The 17155-nt window shown below is 43.3% G+C and overlaps 2 protein-coding genes across 3 annotated transcripts; one reads left to right on the top strand and one right to left on the bottom strand.

The window, feature by feature from the left end:
• The first annotated feature begins 117 nt into the window (after positions 1-117).
• Positions 118-6076, top strand: LOC100286624 (trophoblast glycoprotein). Of its 2 annotated transcripts, NM_001146563.1 has the most exon segments (3): positions 1250-1921; positions 2588-2763; positions 4287-4614. In NM_001146563.1, coding segments are annotated over 3 exon segments (513 nt in total). In that variant the 5' UTR covers positions 1250-1658; the 3' UTR covers positions 4361-4614.
• A 7736-nt stretch (positions 6077-13812) lies between these two features.
• Positions 13813-15881, bottom strand: LOC106570242 (uncharacterized). The gene is made up of 4 exons (XM_014142345.3): positions 15778-15881; positions 15606-15664; positions 14057-15518; positions 13813-13898 (listed from the first exon to the last, which is right to left on the bottom strand). The coding sequence occupies exons 1-3, from the start codon at positions 15798-15800 to the stop codon at positions 14101-14103; spliced, it is 1500 nt and encodes a 499-aa protein (XP_013997820.1). The 5' UTR covers positions 15801-15881; the 3' UTR covers positions 13813-13898; positions 14057-14100.
• Positions 15882-17155: the final 1274 nt, after the last annotated feature.

The following is a 17155-nucleotide window of genomic DNA, read 5'->3' on the forward strand; positions in this document are numbered from 1 at the left end:
TATTTGTTTGTGAAGCATTTCTGAAGATACGTTAGGCTACTATTTCTAGATCATATCACATTACTTATGCCTACTCATAAAGCATAGGCTTATTAATTACATGCACTCAACATTATAGTTAAACTAATTTGTGTCAAGGAGAAAAGGCTAATTGAAAAAAATCAACGCTCAGTTTGAAGTGAATTTCGCCACTGATCCAACCACTCGTAGCGTCTTTCAGAGTTGACACTTGGCTATCAAAAGGACAACCTCGGATTCAATTGCCATTTGTCATCATCCTGCAAACATCCTCTCTATGCTCTTTCCCTCTTTTTCTGTAGAGAGCATTGGGGGAGGAAGGGTGGGCAGACATCAGAGGCTCCGTTTCCCCTCCCTCTAAAAAGCATTGTTGATCTTATATCACCTAGAGTGAGAGAGGAAGGCACGTCTACCTCACACAATTGTATCCACATTTTCTGTAGCGCAGCTTTTGATCTGCAAATGCTCGAAGGTGCTTCCGTCTTTATTGATTTAGATACATGAACTTTTCTCTTGTGGAATATGAAAAAGTTATACGCATAGCCTGTGTGCTTCATTGTTATAACATTGTCAATGACTTTGTCGCGTATTCAGATGTATTCAACTTGATGGCTCAAAATATAAAATGAATTAAGAACTTTACATTTTACATCTTGTTGATGTGGATCCCATGAGTGCTTATTCAGTGCCCCAATAGTTATAATCAAGTGTCATTCCGCAAGGATCTGGGAATGTGCCAGTTCTTAATTGTCTGGGCATTTTGCGCTTCTGGTTATTATAACATATTGGTAGAATCTTTAGCCTAGCCTGCCTATCTATCGAATAGCGTGAAGATAATGACTTATTTCATAATTATTCGGTAATCGCCAATTAATAGGGTCGTATGAGATATATCCTAACAAACTAATCATTTGAAGGAATAGGTTGCAAAAATTGATCCATGTTTAAAATCTAAGAAGACACTGTACCAACTTCTACACTTGTTAAGGTTTTTGTCAAATTAAATAGTTGCATTTCTCTTTCCCGCCTGGTGTAGATCTAGCCAGCATGCTGTTAATTAAAGTGGGAGGACAGAAAGGCTCCGGACGGGGTGAGTGGAAAGCTGAAAAGCCCCTCCCCGCAGATTGTAGTCTACGATGCGATGGTGCTTTAATTCCATTGTTTGAGAGGAGCGACGCTCGGTGTGCATCTGCTGGGATCAAACAGCCCCGACAGAGAGATCCCTTTTGTCATGGAAATCAGACCCTGACTCTCAGTCACACGTGGGCTTCAGAACTGCTAAAAAGTTGAACATCCAGCCAGGACTTGTAATACAGAATAGAACGGGTCAAGGAGATGGCGAGGACAATCTGACCAGTGTACGATAGGACTGCACGTTTCACTCTCATCGGCAGGAGGATATATTTATATATAGCTAATGTGCACAGTCAATGCGATGTAGTCTACAGCGTATGCAGCGCATATGCATTTCTTTTGTCGCGCTTAGTAGGCAAGAAGGTTGAGTTTGTTATTCTTTTGAAATGGCAATCAAGTCATTTCCGGTAAGTGTAATTCGCTCTGTATATAATACTTTTTTTGTTTTCAATGTATAGAAACTATATTTATCTCTGTTCTGCTATCGCGTAGCCTGTTTTTCAAAAATGCTGGATTTGGCTCTACGGATGGTTTTCTGTGCGCTGCTCTGTTCTATTTCTGCGCGCGCATCCGGGTGCCCTCTTCGTTGCGAATGCTCTGAAGCTGCTCACACCGTGAAGTGTGTTTCCAAAGACTTGCGGAGTGTCCCGTCTGGGATACCAGGGTACACGAGGAATCTGTTCATAACGGGAAACCAGATCAGCAGAATTGGACCGGAATCGTTCAAAGGGCTGGACAATATAACAACGCTGTCACTGAGTAACAATAGGTAAGAGAAACATTGCCTAGCGAAAAAAACGACTGTTTTCAAGTTTGGCCTACTTTTATTTGCCCAAGTTTATATATGCCTCATGATTTGAAGGGTCAATGTATTATTATAGCAAAAATGTCATAGAATTAGTCTTTCTATATATTTTCGCACACATTTGAATGCATCTTAACATGAAGCCTTTGATTAATGGCATCCTGTTATGTTGGGTAAACTTGAATAAACCATGTGCTTACTATTGTTTTTTTATTTTATTTATTTAACTAGGCAAGTCAAACAAATTCTTATTTACAATGAAGGCCTACCCCGGTTGTGATACAGCCTGGAATCGAACCAGTGTCTGTAGTGACGCCTCTAGCACTGAGATGCAGTGCCTTTTTAATTTAATTTAACCTTTATTTAACGAGGCAAGTCAGTTAAGAACAAATTGTTATTTACAATGACGGCCTACACCGGCCAAACCCGGACGACGCTCTGCCAATTGTGCGCCGCCCTATGGGACTCCCAATCACGGCTGGTTGTGATACAGCCTGGATTCAAACCAGGGTGTCTGTAGTGACGCCTCAAGCACTGAGATGCAGTGACTTAGACCACTGCACCACTGTTATTATAGACCATGAGTGACTATGCATCCTCTGCTTCCTCTGTATCCCTTCCTCCCTGCAGGATAACAAAGGTAGAGTCTCAGACGTTCTCTGGGTTGCGTTCCCTCCGCTCTCTGGACCTGAGCTCCAACCAGCTGGCTGTCATCAACCCAGAGGCCTTCACTGTTCCGGGCCACACTCTCAGGGAGCTCAACCTCAGCCGAGCTCTCTACAACCACTCCTCTTTCATGAACCTGGCTGTGTCTCTTCGCTGGTCCACCCTGGGGGAGATCCGGACCCTGGACCTGTCAGGGAACAGGCTAATCTACCTGCCCTCTCACACCTTCTCCTACCTGGGGGGCCTGCGGAGGCTCATCCTGGCCAACAACTCCCTGGTGGCCCTCCACAATGGCACCTTCTCAGGGCTGGACTCTCTGGAGCAGCTGGATCTGACCCTTAACGCTCTGCGGACCGTCCAGGAGGAGGGCCTGGCTGAGCTGGCCTCTCTGCCCCCCGGGGTGAGACTCCTTCTAGGGGAGAACCCCTGGACCTGTATCTGTGGCATGGAGCCCTTCGCTGCCTGGCTCAACTCCTCCCAGGGGCATGTGGGGGACGCAGAGGGCCTGGTGTGTGCCTTCCCCTCAGACATGAGGAACACCTCTCTGCTGAGGCTGGCGGCTGGACAGGCTGGGGCGGGTGGGGACGGGGTGGAGCTGGGATGCCACAGGGTGGGTGAGGGGGCGGACCTGGCCCTCCAGACTTCCTACGTGTTCCTTGGGATTGTCCTGGGCTTTGTGGGACTCGTCTTCCTCTTGGTCCTCTACCTCAACCGGCAGGGCATCAAGAAGAGGATCAATGACATGCGGGAAGCGTGCACGGAGATGTTGGAGGGATACCACTACCACTACGAGCACGACTCCGACCCCAGGCTCTCACAGGTCTCCACCACAGCAGACATTTGATGATAGGACACTCAAGGGGTTCCATGATCCTTCTTTCATAATCAAAAACACTTTTTCTATTGCATTTATAAGTAGATAAGATCATGTAAAAACTGAACATGTGAATTGTATGTAAATATAAACATACAGTAAGTATATGACAGAGTATTGTTATTGCTTTCCTAGTAGCTATGTCCAGGATTAAAGCATGCACTCTCTGATCTGTAGTCCTTCACAACCAGTCCTCACTTTCAGTCCACACATCGTCTGAGACTGGGGATTACCCATGGCTAACAAATGGGCATTGACTGTGAAAGAACTGTTGTATGGATGGGGGACTGACTGACTGTTCTTCTACATTGATTTCTTCTCTGTCTGTCCTAGAATGAAGTGTCACGTGAAGGAGTTAAACTACATTTGGACAATATCATTTGTATGTTATGATTCTTGGAACTGAGAACAGATATGGATGAATATACTTAATTCATGAAGCTGAAGAGTGTTCTTATACATTTCACCTGCTATGACTTTACTTAAGTATTGTTCTTCGAGAGGAGGTCTTGTAAATGTATATACTATCGCTACCAAGCTCACATACAGCATAACTAATCAGCTCATGAGTTGCAAGTTGTGTGACACCAACCCCTGTGAAGCTTATGCACAATGGCTATGTCAGAAATTGCACCATATTCCCTGTATGGGCCCTGGTCAAAAGTAGTGGACTTATAAAGGGAATAGGGTGCCATTGGGACGCAGACAATCTCATTAAACTCTGAGGGCCAGCTCACCCCAGGACTGAGGAGCATTTCTTTGGTCTTCTATCCCTCTGCCCCAGGGTGCCTGAAAGGAATCCCAGCAGATTAGTCTCCATAGCATTCCAAAGGGAGGAGAACCTCTCCTCTAAGATTTCCTAAAAGCAACTCTCTCTCTCTCTCTCTCTCTCTCAATTCAAAGGGCTGTATTGGCATGGGAAACATATGTTTGCATTGCCAAAGCAAGTGAAATACATAATAAACAAAAGTGAAAATAAACAAATCAGAAATGAGCAGTAAACGTTTCAAAGGAAGAGACATTTCAAATGTCATATTATTGCTATGTACAGTATTGTAACGATGTGTAAATAGTTAAAGTAAAAAAGGGAGAATAAAATAATATGGTTTGCATTTACAATGGTGTTTGCGCTACACTGGTTGCCCTTTTCTTGTGGCAACAGGTCACAAGTCTTGCTGCTGTGATGTCACACTGGTATTTCACCTAATAGATATGTGAGTTTATCAAAGATAAGATGAGAAGAAACAGGACTGTTCATTCAGTTCACACTGCACAGCCAAAGTCATCGAGCAACGGAAATCTCAAAACCCTCTTTCGCGAAAATGTGCTTTGTTTTAAGTTCTCTAGTTTTATTGTCAAGATGATGAGAACCAGGATGAGGCTGGGGCTATAGGGCTGAGGCTGAAGCTGGGTGTACATGTGGCTGAGCCAAAAGCAATCCCTCCTCCTTGAAGGCAACTAGCCATTCTCTTTAAAGGAAGGAAAGCCTGGCTGGAGCTGCAGCTTTTTCTGTTTAAGGGACATTTTTCAGTGATAAGATACAGATGAGTGTGGAATGCCAGCAGCAGAGCAGGCAGCAGTAGTTTCATTGAGAGGCCAAAGCCTGCTCTGCTCTTATTAACCAGTGCAGTGGAGGAACTGTTGTCGTCTTCCTACAACAGAAATATACAATTTGTTTAACACTTCAATTATATTTAATTCCTCTACTGTAAACAGTGTTTTTGACTCATTTGTGAAGTGATAGTTGGCTTAAATGGATTGGGCGTACATATGAAGGGGGTCCGGGTCTCTTTGAGATGTGCTCTTTGTCATGATCTGCGATGTTTCTGTCATGATAATTGGTCCCAGGTTAATACTCAGTCTGGTGTGGGAAAACTAGAGGGAGAATTAAACAACAAAGAACACATTTCTTATTGATTTCTAACTCCATTTGATGTTTTCATTTTGATTGCATGTTTTTTAGTTGAATCAGAAAGCCTGCACATTGTGTCGAATCCTTTTAACCAAACTTTAAATTCTCTAGGCATATTGCAGTTAGGTTTTCCTTTTTTATATATATTTCAGATAAAAGCCTATAAGTGTCAGCCCGGTGTTGCCATAGCCCTGGTCAAAAGTAGCACACTATGTAGGGAATAGGGTACCATTTCAAACAGACACAATAACTTCCTAAAACAAGAAGGTGCTCTACTCTGCTGTGGTTGAATTGAACAGAGTTTGACATTACTTTCTGACTCTGCTGGCTCTCATCACAGTGTTGTTCCTCATTATCCTCCTGCACAAAAGCTGACTCACTCCCTCTGTGGCCGTGGTGATGTAGGACGTGTCACAGAGAAAGACCTATCTACGAGCAAAGCTCCACTACTAATTGCAGGGAGTGCTGCGAGAGAGACAGAGAGAGAAAGTAACTTGAGAGGGGGAGGGAGGAAGAGAGAGAGATGGGGTGGGGGTTGTGCCTATCCTTTGTCATATTGAAATGTTATTCAAATCTCTCTGGTAGTAATAATACAGCATTGGTTACACAGTGTCAGCCAATTGTGCTGCATGATAAAAATGAACAAATAAAGTATTATTGAAAGGTACAGTATTTTTTTTAAAGTCTCTTCATTTATGTTCATGGATGGTACTGTGAAATTGGGCAAGTCTTCAGGTCAAACAAGTGAATTGTGTATCAAATATACATTTCCCAAGTTGCAGAATCCAATCTATGTGGCCATTTACACTGAGAAGAGAAAGCAATTGAGGCTACTACTACAACAACAAAACAAAGACAGCCTCTAGCTAATGGCATGTTCTGTGAATTGTGCATTGTCCTCCCATGCTAAGATGCTTTGTGATGTGATAGCAGCTAGCTTCTCCCACAATCATGACTAGGGTGTGTCTGAAATGGCACCCTGTTCCCTTTAGTATACTACTCCAGCCACCCTAGTCATAGACTGTTGTCTCTGCTACCGCACGGAAAGCGGTACTGTAGCGCCAAGTCTAGGTCCAAGAGGCTTCTAAACAGCTTCTACCCCCAAGCCATAAGACTCCTGAACAGCTAATCAAATGGCTACCCAGACTATTTGCATTGCCCCCCCCCCCCCCCCTTCTACACTGCTCTACTCTCTGATATTATCTATGCATAGTCACTGTAATAACTCTACCTACATGTACATATTACCTCAATTACTTCAACACCGGTGCCAGTACATTGACTCTGTACCGGTACCCCTGTATATAGCCCCACCATTGTTATTTACTGCTGCTCTTTAATTATTTGTTATTCTTATCTTATCTTAAAACTGCATTGTTGGTTAAGGGCTTGTAAGTATTCAGCGCATATGACCAATAGAATTTGATTTGATTTCGATGCCCATTCACTATATAGTGCACTACATTTGACGATGGACAGTAGTGCACTATATAGGGAATAAGGTGCCATTTCAGGTACAGCCTATGTTATCATTCCTAATAACTACCACTGGGAAGGAAATCCATGAGGAGTAGGCCTACTTCCATTTGCCTTTATGCAAGAGCAAAGCATGAGAATGATTGTAGTAGTGCACTATAAAGAGAATAGGGTGCAATTTGAGATGCAAACAGACGAACAGAGATTGGTGACTGTTGGTCATTACTTAACCCTCAGGTTATTATTGGGTGGATCTGTGACTGGGTTCGATTAACGGACTTATGACGTCTGGCTTTGGCCACAACTGTTGTCTTGAAAAATCAATGGTGTCAGTTTTCAATAGGCTGAGCTGCAAGGTTGTCACGGCAGGGAAGGAAGAGCAGAGAGATTGTCAGACAGACAGACAGACAGACAGACGGGGAGACGGGGAGATAAAGAGAGAGAAATAGATTCAATATAAACTGGCCATGTCTCTCCATCTCTTTCTATACATCAGAGGAATACAGCCTAGCTAGTTAAAACCACTAGACAAATTAAACCAATTAGCTGTTGTTTTTTGTTGTTGTTGTTTTGTGTTATATGATTATAAAAAATGTTTACATCCCCCACATAGAAATGATTGCCACAATGATAGCACTGTCTCTTCTAGAATGTGGCAATCAAAATACTTCCATGTCTCTCTTCCATGTCTCCCAAATGGGAAGTTCCTGTTTGACAGAGAAAATCCCTGGTTTATAATTTGCTTTTCATTTCTTCTTTTCCGCTTCAAGCAACAGGCTGGGGTTTTTTAACGATTTGAATGATACAAAAGTTTTTGCAAGACCACTGGGCAGCTTTTGAAGAGGCAACTTTCATTCTTTTATATTTTATTATTTTCACTAATCTCTGCTATGCGGTTTGGCTATTAAATAGAGAGAGAAAGAAGGGAAAAAAATATTTGTATGTTTCTAAGTTACTTTTGAAAACGTTCCTCTCAGGCAATTAGCCATTTATATGAGTCCTTTCTGTTGGGGAACATCTTGGCACCATTAACTCGGTTTAATCGCTATGATAGAGAATATGGCTTCAAAGTGAATCCCACATCTGTGAGAAATTGAACATGTAAAAAAAAAAAGAGACCACAACAGTCAGCGGCATGATGACAAAGGCAAAGTGGCATCCACTTGGCTGCAGGCTATGTAATGGCAAACAGACAGACGGAGCTCTGGAGAAGGAGGAGCAACTTTCTTTGTCTTTCGCTCTCTCTTTCTGTCCGTCTCTCTCTCTCTGTCTCTCTTCCTCCTCTCTCACTTTCTTTCTCCCTCCCTCCCTCCCTCCCTCCCTCCCATTTTCTCATTTTCTACACCTCTCTTCACCCTTGCTTCCACTCTATCGAAGCATCTCTCTTCCTCGCTCTTCCTCTCTCTGTCTCTCTCTCTCTGGTGGTTCCTTTCTGTGACAGATCTGTAGCCCCTCTAGCCTCTGACTCTGTCCAGAACGAACCCATGACATGTTGAAGTGGATCACAATTGGTTTCAAAGCAACACTCATTATCCCAAGTCTTACACTGTCGTAGCAAACGGCGACAGAAGTCAATCCCAACCCCCTTTACATGACCAGCACCTCATTGGAACCACAATCAGTTAGAATCAGCATACAAATAACATGCAATATGTTACTGTAAGATTCCTTTCCTTCACATTTGGTGGCTCTCGTATTTATCACAGTATGCCCACGGCCATAGTTTCATCAATTGATTGAAATTGAAGCGCATGCTCTCCTCTTCCCCTTCACTCATTTAACCATCCCTCCATAGACATCATATTGACCCAGCCGTATCTGTATCTCTATAGCTTGGTGCAGCGACAGTAGGCTCTACACACAAACAGATGTGGGACCAGGCTAGTGTCTCCTGTCCAGCATGTCAAAACAGTCCTGAGACAATAGACAGCTACAGAACCACAGAGAGAATGGCCGATCTATTGTTCTGGTGCTCAATTGATCAATGGTAGCTAATAGTGTTTGCAAGAGGCTGGAAGAGCAGGGAGAGGTGGGAGAGAAGTTGGTACAGCAGAAGCAATACACCCATTAAAGTAGAGCGGCCTCCCATTCATCACTTTCAGAAGGGCCGGCTGTATCGACACACACAAAGGCTGCGTTCACACCGTTAGAACAATTCAGATCTTTTGCAAAATATTTGCATATCTGAAACCTATCTGATAAAAAAAACACATGGAATCTGATCTTTTGACTTCAGATTTATTCCACCTCCATATGTGGATATGAATACTGATACAAACCTGATCCTTCATATGTGACCTCTGTCTGGACGCTCAGATCAGATTCAGATTTTTTTGCTCAGAATGATTAATTTTTACTTCAAAACCTGCCATTGATGGCCTGATTACCAACAATGATGAGACAGCCTACAGGGAGGAGGCGAGTGCCCTTGGAGTGTGGTGCCAGGAAAATAACCTCTCACTCAACGTCAAAAAAACAAAGGAGCGGATCCTGGACTTCAGGAAACAGCACCCCCCTATCCACAGGGAGCACCCCCCTATCCACATCAACGGGGCCGCTGTGGAGAGCTAAAGTTCCTCAGCGTACATATTACTGACAAACTGAAATGGTTCATCCACACATACAGTGTGGTGAAGAAGGCGCAACAGTGCCTCTTCAACCTCAGGAGGCTGAAGAAATTTGTCTTGGCACCTAAAACCCTCACAAACTTTTACAGATGCACAATTGAGAGCATCCTGTCGGGCTGTATCACCGCCTGGTACGGACGGCAACTGCGCCGCCCGCAATCGCAGGGCTCTCCAGAGGGTGGTGCGTTCTGCACAACGCATCACCGGGAGCGAACTACCTGCCCTCCAGGACACCTACAGCAACTGATGTCACAGGAAGGCCAAAAAGATTATCTAGGACAACAACCACCTGAGCCACTGCCTGTTCACCCCGCTATCATCCAGAAGGCGAGGTCAGTACAGATGCATCAAAACGGTGACCGAGAGACTGAAAAACAGCTTTTATCTCAAGGCCGTCAGACTGTTAAATAACCATCAGTTGTAACTTAGAGGCTGCTGCCCTATATACATAGACTTGAAATCACTGGCTGCTTTAATAATGTTTACATATTTTGCATTACTCATCTCATTTAAATATACCGTATTCTATTATATTGTATCTTCTTCTATGCCGCTGCGTCATTGCACATCCAAATATTTATATATTCTCAGTGTTAATAATCAAATCATATTTTGTTCACATGCAAAATGGAGTGTGGACAGTCAGAAAAAAAGATTGGATATAGAAAGAAAATCTGATTTGGGTTCTTAGGGTGGCTGTGTAAACACAGCCTTATACACACATGCACGGGCATGGACGCGCACACAGGCTCTGGTTGTTGCTGAAGTGTTGGGATCTGCTTTATCATAAGACTGGTCTGGGTATGTATGTGTTGGGGTTTTATGGCGTGGTACATTCCAGCATAATGGTCTCTACCTACCTAAAAGTAATACAATGCCTCTTGTATCACAATACTTCCATTCACTACAGATTGGTCGACTAGGGGATTGAGCTCTCAGAGAATTCGAAACATAGGCATTTGGTTAAAACAAAAACAGTCATGTGAAGCAGAGAGAAATACTGAAACCACACTAAAGTGGCTTCCCTCTGAAGTCTTCACATAACCATTCATCTGAGAAGTGTGTGTGGAAGCATGTGTGTGTGACAGTTCCTTTGTCTGTCTATCTGGCCATGTGGCTTGTAAGAAGTTGTGTTCTGTTGTAGCTGTGGTTGTTTAGAGGGGATGAGGTTAGGCAGTTATTAATTAGACATTCAGTTTTTCCCTCACACACACACACACACACACACACACTTGTTTTACTATCCTTGTGGGGATCAAACAATTGATACCCCTTCAACATTTCCCCTTACCCTAACCTTTAATCCTAACCCCAAACTCCTAACCCTAACCCCTAACCCTAATTGTAACCCTGAATCTAAAAATAATGTGGATTAAGGCAGCCCCCCGCACCTCTCTGATTCAGAGGGGTTGGGTTAAATGTGGAAGACACATTTCAGTTGAATGCATTCAGTTGTACGTACAACTGACTAGGTATCCCCAAATCAAATCAAAAAGCCTTTTTTCTTCCTGTTTTTCTATCCTAGACTTCATCTAATTCATGCATCAATGGCCATCATTGTAAATAAGAATTTGTTCTTAACTGACTTGTCTAGTTAAATAAAGGTTAAATAAAAAATAAATAAAATAAATGGTCTGATATCTAGTATTGATTTAAGCTGAGGACAAAGAACCAAAGACCAAAACAATAAATTCATCTGGAAGCAGCAGTCATCTCAACACACCAGGGACCAGTTCCCCTTCCCTCTCATTAAAGGCCCACTGTGATCTCTCTCATTAAAGGCCCACTGTGATCTCTCTCGTTAAAGGCCCACTTGGGGATATCTCTCAGTGAATAAGAAGAAGAATCTTAGAGATGGTTTTCCCGAACACAGATTAAGCCTAGTCCTAGACTAAAAATCATGGTCAATGGAGATTCTCCAGGACAAGGCTTAATCACTGTCCCGGAAACACGCCCTCAGATCTATTAATCTCCTTTTCTCGATTTGAGATGGCATCTCGTTTCCTCACACAGCACCTATGTCTTGTGAAGTGATTATAGATATCAATTTACCAGTATGCGTAGTTTACTGAGTCAATTGAGACCTTTTAAATGCACAAATAAAATGACACAAATGTATATGTAAAATGATTGTTATTGTGATCTAAACAAAATCTAGATGTAGAGTTGTCAGCTATTATTGTAGTTAATATTATAGTGGCATAAATAAATGCTTGTGTAATGCTAGAACTCTGGGACAGACTTGGACAGGGCTCTGCTTCACTTGTCATTTCTGATGATGAATCTGTGATCTGCGTGGTCACAGCGGTAGGCATGGCTCTCTATAGGTAGCTTGACCTCTCGCCTGTAGGGGGAGGAGTCTTATGCTCATTTTATCTCAGGTTATTATTACCTTCATTTCTTCCCACAACGACCAGATGCCGAAGCAAGAGGGGGCCTGGCGCGCCCGACAGGGATCTGAAGCACCTGATTGGCTGGGAGAAGTACGTTCTGAAGGTCAAAGGGTAAATTCTTCCAGAGAGGAGACACCACCTGCCTGCTGTTGTGCTGACGGTCGCAGCTCTGTCTCTGAATTCTACTACTGACGTTAAAACACGTAACAGACAGGGACAGTCAGTGATCACTACTACTACTACTACTACTACTACTATAATCCCTACTACTACTATTATCACCACTACTACTACTACTACTATCACTACTACTTGGCATAGAGCCAGAGAGAGAGAGATGGAAAGAGAAAAATGTACGTTGTACAGTATGCCTATTATGATGATGAAACATCATGGGTGAAGCAGATTGTTCAATGGCCTGACAGAGTGTCATCGTCCCATTAGAGAGAACAGTCACCTCCGTCCTCTGTTGATAATAGATCTCATTTTCAGTATGATTTGAGACCTTTCTCTTCATGCAAATCTACAATCCGTCTGAATGTCCTGTCAGAAAGAGTTTCTGCTGATGCCGGTGGAAGGAAGACATTTCTCTTTCTATTATTTTTTTTTTCTTCCACATTAATGTTCTTTTCTCTCTTTGTTATGAATGTTCCCAGGCATGATGGAAAAAGAGGAAACGAAACAGCTCCTGAAAGATTTCCCTCTGTGCCTCTGCCACTTCCTCTGGCAGGAAATAGCATAGCTTTTATCTGAACCACCACACATGGCTGGTCAATGCATGCAAGGTGTCGCTCTCTCTCCATTTCTTTAACTGTGACAGACAGGGGTAAATCTGTTGTTCCCTTCCTGGCTCGTCATACACCTCACTGTAAATGTCAAAACAGGTGAACAATAATCTAACATCTCAAATGTAAGGAAACATTCTGAATCTTAACTCCACGGCTAACTAGTCAGACCTGTGATCAAACTGTATTTGATATCTTTCAAATACTTTGTTTGCGCTTGATCCTGTCTGGAATGCCAGATATTGGTTTGTACCCTTGGTATTATTCTTTTGGTTCCACTGAGCCAGGAACAGTTAACCAAGCACAGAGGAAGACTTGGAATGACTGAACACCATCTGAACCTAGGTGGTTTAGCAATGCCATGTGTCTGATTAGGAGATGAGGGTGAAAGTGGGACAGATATCCTCATGGATACAAGGCCTGATGAGAAACACACCGGCTCCTCCTGCTCATCCAGGACTGGACATTAATAAGCCTCTCATTAACAGATTGACACCTGCCAGACAGATGTGTTAGAGAAGCATCCTACATAACTGGTGGGAAGGGTAATTACATATGTAATATACTACCGAGTTAATGAGTCAAATTGGTCAAGCAGGCACAAACAGTGACATTCAAGGTAGGTTTGCAAAGTGAAAATCCAGGTGCAACAAACCAAGACACTGGGTTATAAAACACCTCAATGACAACACCGCCGTTCTATTACTGTAGTCTCAGTTAAGGCCATTCATAATACATTTGTCAAGCCAACATATGGTATTAAGGCAAAATGTAGGGCTCATAAGGGACAATTAAGAACAGAAATGTCATGTTCATTGGCACCAACAAAAAGACAACATATCAGGGGTCAAATAAGAGAATGAGTTTCTGGAAAAATACATAATCCACTTTGATGGTTGTAATGTACAAAGTCAAGTTGCGTTAGAACCTGAAGTGCACCCTGGGTCTCCCCAGCTGCCTGGGGTGAATGTAGCAGCATTAAATGTTAAGCCCTACACAGCTTCAGGCTCATTGTAAAGATCCAGTCACGCAAAAATATTATCAAATGCCAGCATACAAAAAGTCCTGCTGGACCAAGCAGACATGTCAGTAAAGATCTCTGAAAGAAGTGTAATGGATACAGTAACAGCAAGACTGAACTTAGATTAAACGTTATTTATTGAAACCATTGAAGTAAAACGCCTGGCATCACATCATGGTCTCAGCACCTAGAAGACAAACTTGTAGATTAGTAACAAGCAAACATGAAGACAGGCTGCCCCAATTCTGACCCCCCCCAAAATCAAGAGCAGAGTGGTGAAAAAGCTCCATAAGCTGCCTGTGTAAACCAAACAGACTAAGCAGCATAAAAATAAACCCCAATCACCTCAACTGGTGGTTACAGCTCTCACTTAGTCATGTTCTGGGCTCTCATCTAGTAGAGCGTGAGACTTGGACGTAGGCAGTGCTGGGGCCTTCCTGCTTGGCAGGCGGAGTGTGGTTTTGCTGTGGCTTGTTAACACTTGAGCTGGTTTTGGAGTGGCTAGTGGAGGCACTACGCCCACTAGGAATACGGTCTTGGAGCCGACGGATATGAGTGCCACCGTAGCGTGCTGGGATGTTGTAGATGGAGACCAGTGCAAAGCTTTGAGGTGTGCTGGTCCTGCTCTGGGTAGGGCCATGGAGGTTAAAGAAAATGCTCTGGTTAGGTCCTCTGGCATAGCTAGGGATTGACTTCACAGCATTGGGAGTATAGCTTTGCCTGGGGGCAGCTTTAGAGCTGCTTGGTTTCTGGACATGGGTTGAAGAACTGCCAGCCTGGGCAGAACTGTAGAGGATGGTGATTGGCCCACTACTGGCAACATAGCTAGGCTGGTAGTACCCCATCTGACCAGAGACTTGCCTGTGGTTGCTTTTGGCAGGTGTAGTGCTGCTTGGTTTCTGGTTGGTGGCAAGGACATTCTGGCTGTAGAGTGAACCACTGCCACCCTGGTTAGAGGTAAACAGGCTCTGGCGTGGTGTTGCACCAAGGATAGAGCCAGGCTTGTAGGTTCCATAGGAGTTTCTACTAGGCGTAAAGACACTGGAGATAGACGCCAGGCTAGATGTAGGGATACTGCTGCTTCTGGACGCTCCATCTATTCTCTGGGCATATTGACTAGAAGTTGAACCACTACTGGCAGAAGCATAGCTGCTCTGGTATGGCTTGACATATTGAGAAAAGATGGGCTTGTACACATTTGTTGCACTCCCACCTTCAGTAGACCCAAAATGCAGAGGACCTGGTCTAAATGAAGTCCCTGAAGAACCACGTGAGGGAGCTTGAAGGTAAGGGGTGGAAGCCATTTCCCTTACGGACTGGTCAATTCCACTTTGTGCCACAGAATTCTGGGGGGTTGACTTGAATAAATGGCTTCCCAGGAATTTCTGAACAGATCCAGAGTTGCTTGAACGAGGCTGTAACGAAAAGGTTTTGGGCTGGATTCCCTTTGCGTCCCAACTTGAAACCATCCTCACTGCACTAGGGTTGGTGACACCTTGGCCTGAGGTTATACTGGCAAGGGTGTGACGCTTGTTGTGGCTGACAGAGGTTCTACTGGCTATAGAGCCAGAGAGGCCTAACATTCTTGGGGCAGGCTGGATCGAGCTTGAAGCATAGCCTCTGGGGGATAGTTCCTGGTTATGGGTGTTGGGTCCAGTCTCTCTGGGAGTAGCGTCACTCTGGACAGAACCTGAAGTACTAAAAGCTGTTTTGATTTGATCCTGAGAATAGCCATCACTTGGTTGTTTCTGTTCATCTTCCACTTGGGAAGAGCCAGAATACATGTAGCCTCTTAACCTCTGGGCATCTAAACAGATAAGGGAAAGTATGAGTCAAGTCAATTTTAAGGCTGGTCTTCAACAACAAAAATTACAATGTATTGTTCATGCCTTACCATGTGGAGCACAAGCAGATCTTAAAGGTTCAGAGAATATGGAACAAAGCAACACAATCCTGTTAAGAAAAGAACAATTCAGTGCCTGTGCAACACAAGGGAAATTTAACAACATCAAAGTCCAGCAGGACCCATGTAGTAGATCTACTACACATTGTTCAAAGACTCTTACCACAAATTAATTCCAAAAGCCATATCTAAGTACCAACAGACAAGCCACCACTATAGTTGCCAAGGTGAAACTATAGGCCCACTGTGACTTACTGTCTTGCTTAGTTGCCCTATTAGCTGGGTGTGTATTTATTGCCTGAACCTGCAATTGCCATCCGATCACTGGCTCATTGATTGATCACATTCAGCTGTATGTCTGTGTTGAGAGAACAGATTTTAAATCAATCAAGGCTAGGAGAGAGGAAGGAAGAAGTTAAGGGGAGAATTGCTTACTCCTCGCGTCCTCTCTCCTCACCTCCTTCTCAAAACTCATTGAAGAAGAAGATCAGAGGGGCGGGACCTCTGGCTTTCTCATCCAATTGGTTTTGAGAAGGAGACAAGGAGAGAGGACGCGAAGAGTATGCAATTGAGATCTTCCCAATCAGAGACTTAAGAAATTCATCCAAACAAGAGGGCTATCGTTATGACATCACAATGACATGCAGCTGAACATGATCAATCAAGCAAACAGTGATGACGACTGCATTTTCATACAGGCAGCCCAATTCTGATTTTTTCCCCCAGCTAGTTGGTCTTTTGATCAATCACATCAGATATTTTCACATCAGCTCTTTTTCAGAGCTGATCTGATGGTCAAAAGACCAATTAGTGAAAAAAATATCAGAATTGGACTGCATGTCTAAACACAGCCAAACATACACCCAACTGATATACCAACTACACAAGGCAGTAAGGATGTGTTTCGACAGGCAGCCCAATTTAGATTTTTTTTCCCACCACTAGTCGGTCTTTCGACCAATCACATAGGATCTTTTTACATCAGATCTTTCTCAGAGCTGATCAGATTAGTCAAAAGACCAATTAGTTAAAAAACATCTGATTTGGGCTGCCTGTCTAAACACAGCCCAAGTCACAGAGCAAGTCGGCCTAATTTTGCTAGCTGGCAGCTATTGCATTTTTTTAGACTGTGGGTGCTGTAGTACTTAAATGCCCACACTAGCAGAAATTCTGGATTTTATTTGAATGTTACAACCCACCAGCATGGCATTGTTTATTAATCAGAAACAGCTGCAAAGTTATTCCATGGAGCAATTTAAAATAGGGTGTGCAAACTTGTGATCTTGGACCTTTTCTTTCTTTTTTTACCAGAAAATTATCTTTATTCTTTTTCACTTTTTTAGCTAGTCTGTAGTCAAAAATAAATAAACATAATAGATAATATATATACATATATATATATACATATATATATATACACACATATATAAGGCACTGCATCTCAGTGCAATAGGATGTATCACAGCTGGCCGTGATTTGGAGTCCCATAGGGCGGTGCACATTTGGCCCAGCGTCCGGGTTTGGCCGGGGAAGGTCGTCAT

The sequence above is a fragment of the Salmo salar genome, chromosome 14, assembly GCF_965601325.2.
Source record: "Salmo salar chromosome 14, fSalSal1, whole genome shotgun sequence".
NCBI lineage: Eukaryota > Metazoa > Chordata > Actinopteri > Salmoniformes > Salmonidae > Salmo > Salmo salar.